The 4,427-nt window shown below is 54.1% G+C and overlaps 1 protein-coding gene across 1 annotated transcript; it reads left to right on the forward strand.

Annotated features, from left to right (window-relative positions):
• Positions 1-2,231: 2,231 nt before the first annotated feature.
• LOC141548631 (uncharacterized) lies at positions 2,232-3,789 on the forward strand. Its single transcript, XM_074277648.1, has one exon. The coding sequence runs from the start codon at positions 2,232-2,234 to the stop codon at positions 3,663-3,665; it is 1,434 nt and encodes a 477-aa protein (XP_074133749.1). The 3' UTR covers positions 3,666-3,789.
• The last annotated feature ends 638 nt before the right edge of the window (positions 3,790-4,427 follow it).

The raw sequence follows: 4,427 nt of genomic DNA on the forward strand, positions 1-4,427 counted from the left end.
GAAGAGAAAGAAAGAAGGAAAGAGCAGGAAAGATAAAGGAGAAAGAGAAGAAAGAGACAGAGGAAGACGGAAAGAAAAATGGAAAATGTATGCGTTAAGAAGATTTATTCTTTTAAACTGAGGTGGAAGACAGGCAGGGAAGAAAAGCAATGCTTATTAACTGAAAAATCACATAAAAGAAGAAAAAACTCTGTGAAGTATAATCAAGGCTTCACTGGGTCTTAGTCATTAGTCTAATGCCAAATTTTGTGAAACAAGTAAAGTGGAGAAAAGGACTCCCTTCCATATGTACATTTTTAACAAACTGTGGAGTTACTTGGCTAAGTAATACAGTGAATGGTTTTGCCTTCTCCTCTAGTCCGGTGATCACTGGGGGTGGAGGTGGGACTGTGCAGGGTACGGGCAGGGGCTCTCAGTGAGGCTTCTTGCTGCTTGACTCCTGGATCTCTTCCTGGGCCGGAGCTGGCCACATACCTGAGCCACTTGGAACTTCCAGTGGTCTGGAAACGATTCTACACAGGCAGCACTTGGCAGGATTGGAACTCTATATTTTAGGTCAGCCCGAATCCCTCCAAGCAGAGCAGTTCCAAGATAAACGGGCAGCTGGAGGTAGAGCAGTAGTTAGAGCTCTCTAGGATCATTCAGTATCATTCATTTGCTAAGGAGTCATTTTAACAGCCAATTTGTGAGTTTCGATTTGTGAGTTTCGATTTGTGAGTTTTCGATTTGTGAGTTTTCAATTTGTGAGTTTTGTCAGTTCCGTCAGTTTCTTCATCTGAAAAATTGGGTATCCTGTAAGCTCCTTGCTCTCTGATTGTTATGAGGATCCTATTTGTAAAGCACTCTGCACTGAAAGTGAACTAGCTCTGATTAGAAATTAAATGGAGAGAATTATCAGTTTCGATAGAATTGCTAAATACGATAAAAATGAAATGCAGGGAAGCCGACAGAAATTATGTGCCTCAGTGAGGGACCAGGGCGGTGGGACTCTCGAGACCACCTGGTCTAACTCCCCCCCATTTTACAGAAAAGAAAACCGATGCCTAGAGTGGGCAGAAGGGCATGCCCCAAACCACAAAGGTTTAGACCCTTTGATGTACTGCTTGATAGCAAACATGGGCATTTTTCGTATTGTAGACCCCACAGGCAGCAGTCTTCCATAGCAGCTTATGGACCTCTCAGAATAACTTTACAAGACATAAAATATCCAGGATTATGGAAAAACCCAATTCTATTGACATAGTTATTAAAAGATATATTTTTCCAAGTTTCTGGATGCCTTAGTCAAGTCCCCGTACTCGAGACTATTTCTTAGGGACTCACAAATGGAGGGTCTCAGAATCATGGAATATGGAAGCTGGATGGGGCTGGATAAACCACCCGAGAGATTCTGCGGCCCCTCCCTTTTTATAGGATATACCCGAGGCCTAGAGAAGGTATGGCGGCTAAGGAGTAGGAGAGGGTTGATTTGAACACAGGCCCTTTGGCTCCAAATATGATAGCTTTTCCCCTTCAGCAAGCTGTGGGGCACGTTTTGGTCCAAGTTATCAGAAAGTTAAATTGGAAAGAGTGATTTAGAGAGGATCTGGGATTTGCTGGGGGTATTTTTCAAGAGGGGGAAGCTGAGGCATGGGAAGAGAAAGGGGTGGCCGTGATAACACAGCCAGGATGTCACGAGTCTCAAATTTGAACTGAATAGCACCCAACCTTGAGTAACCTTCCCAGGCCGCACCCCTTTCAGTAGCTTCTAGAACCAGCGTTTGGCGTTCTCTTTTGTTACATTGTTCCAAAGTGGGGGCTTGGGGGCGGCACCTGCATTTATGCGCCTGCGCTGGCGTCCTCGGCCCGCTCAGACCGTTGGGGAGAGTGGTGAGGCAGCACCTTCTTGGCAGAGCTCTGAGCCAGGGAGAGTGCGCCCACCAAGCCGAGCCTAAGTCTCTGAGCCTCGAGCTCCTCGGTTGCTCTTCCAGACCACTTGTAGTGGCTCGGGCCAGTCTGGGTTCCAGCTCATTGCAGATCCAGGTCCGCTCGCTTCCAGCTCCAGCTGTTCCAGTTCCAGCAGTTCCATCTCCAGTGGGTCCAGATCCAGTGCTTCCAGATCCTGTGGTTCCAGGTCCGCCCGTTCCAGATCGAGTTCCGGTGGCTCCAGATCCGGTGGTTCCTGATTCAGCCAGCCTTCCCTAGAGCCCAGCTGCTGAGTGATGGCTTTCTCCAAGCCTGAGTGTAAGAAAATGCCCGTCCTGCCCACTATCCAGGAGGGGGAGCGGGTACTCACTTTCCACGGGCCTATAATCCGGGAGGCCGAGTGCATCCGTGTGGCCATAGAAAATAGGCAGGTCCAGTATTTGGTGCGCTACAAGCTTGAGGGCGGTTCCGGGATGAGCCGCTGCTTACCTGGAGGCAAGGCCTATCCCCACGCCCTTCCAATGCTGCCGCCCCCTTCCCCCGGGCCCACCACCTCCATTAGTACCAGCAAAGGTTCCGAGGATGGCGCCTGCAAACGTCCAGAGGGTAGCCTGGGAGAGACCAGCGCCGGGGCCGGGGTCGAGGCCAGCGCCAGGATCGAGGCCAGCGCCGGGGCCGGGGTCGAGGCCAGCGCCGGGATCGAGGTCAGCGCCGGGGCCGGGGTCGAGGCCAGCGCCGGGATCGAGGCCAGCGCCGGGGCCGGGGTCGAGGCCAGCGCCGGGGTCGAGGTCAGCGCCGGGGCCGGGGTCGAGGCCAGCGCCGGGGTCGAGGTCAGCGCCGGGGCCGGGGTCGAGGCCAGCGCTGGGGCCGGGGTCAGCGCCGGGGCCGAGGCCAGCGCCGGGGTCGAGGCCGGGGCCAGCACCGGCACCACTAGTGCTGGCTTTGCCGTGCCTGGCTGCAGCGCCGCCAGCGCTTTTTTCAATATTCGAGAGCAGCGTGCCCCTGTGACCACCTGGTCTTACGAGTGGATCCCCGAGAGCCGCGTGTTGCGCTACAGTGCAGCCGGGAAGGATAGCGATAGCGATGACTCCTCCTCGGCCTCCTCTGAAACCTGTAGCCGGGCCTCCGATTCCGGGGAGGGCAGCAGCCACTGCAGCAGAGAGGGAGGGGCTGAGGGGCCCAAAGACGGGGAGGGCGAGAAGGCCCTGGCCGTGGTCGCCCCTGTCCCCGAAAAGAAATATATCAAAAGGCGGGAGGTCAAGGTGACCCTGCCCAGTGGCCTGAAGCCCCTGCTCGTTAAAGATTGGGAGCTGATAATCCACGGTAAAAAGCTCTTCATTCTTCCGGCCCGGAAGAATGTTGACGAGATCCTGGCCGAGTATGCCCTCCTGCAGCAGAATTCGGGGGTGCTCACCAAGCGCTATGCCGTGCACGAGCTGGTGGCCGGCATCAAAGAGTATTTCAATGTGATGCTGGGCACCCAGCTGCTCTATAAGTTTGAGCGGCCCCAGCACAGCGACATCGTGGCCAGCCACCCCACCATGCGCATGTCCCAGATCTACGGAGGGGCCCATCTGTTGCGCCTCTTTGTGCAGCTTGGCTCAATGCTGGCCTACACGGCCCTGGATGACAGCAGCCTCAACCTGCTGCTGGGCCACATGCAAGATTTCCTCAAGTATCTGGCCAGCAACCCTTCGGTGCTCTTCACTGCGGCCGACTACGAGCCTGCCAGCGCCGAGTACGTCGAGAGGGTCGAGTGAGCGGCCGTGGGCCGTGCCCGCACGCCAGGTGGCCTGTTCTGGCAGCCTTCGTTCAGTCTCGGGCGTGCTCGTTTTTTTTGAAGTTGTTATTTTTTGACTTTGAATTTTTTGGTTACATGCAGGCGGGAAGGGCAGCTGGCGGACCCCACGTGGGGAAACCGCAAGGGGGAGGGGATGGCGGGAAAAGAGAAAGCGGGAGGCGGGAGGGGGAGGGCGGCTCTTTACTTGCCAAACTCCTGGGTGGGGCGGGTGGGTGGTTAGTGATAGATATTAGAGAATAGATTGTTTAGGATTTAGTAGGTTACTTTAGAGGAATTTAGCGTCACAATGGTTCCTGTATTCTGTAACATCTGCCATATTCATGGGTGGGGGGGGGGAGCCTTGAAGTTCCCGCCATCTTGTTTCTGTGCTCCAAGACTCAAGACCACCGAGTGTACTGGTGACACTAAAGACTCTGAATCCCTGAGACTTTGCTTTCCTTTTGTGAAATGACTGAGCAAATGAGCAAAGGCAAAGCCGCACGCCCATGGCTGTAGTGCTCCAAGGAGAAGTGACGGTGAGAAGCTGACCTCCATCTTCCTCCACCAGCACCAGAAGAACCTGAAGCACCTGGGACTTGTCTGGGCGACTTCTCAGTGACTGGCTCATTGACGCCCGAGACTGCCTGTTTCCATCCGCTTGGCGTGTATGCTGTAATAGACGAACCATCTTAGAACCATCAGGCCGTGCAATGCTTTGCTCACATTCTGTGCTATTGATGTT

Source organism: Sminthopsis crassicaudata, chromosome X (assembly GCF_048593235.1).
Source record: "Sminthopsis crassicaudata isolate SCR6 chromosome X, ASM4859323v1, whole genome shotgun sequence".
In the NCBI taxonomy this organism is placed as follows: domain Eukaryota; kingdom Metazoa; phylum Chordata; class Mammalia; order Dasyuromorphia; family Dasyuridae; genus Sminthopsis; species Sminthopsis crassicaudata.

What these genes read in the sequence shown, in the direction of transcription:
- LOC141548631 (XM_074277648.1), top strand. Translation starts at nt 2,232, where the DNA reads ATGCCCGTCCTGCCCACTATCCAGGAGGGGGAGCGGGTACTCACTTTC.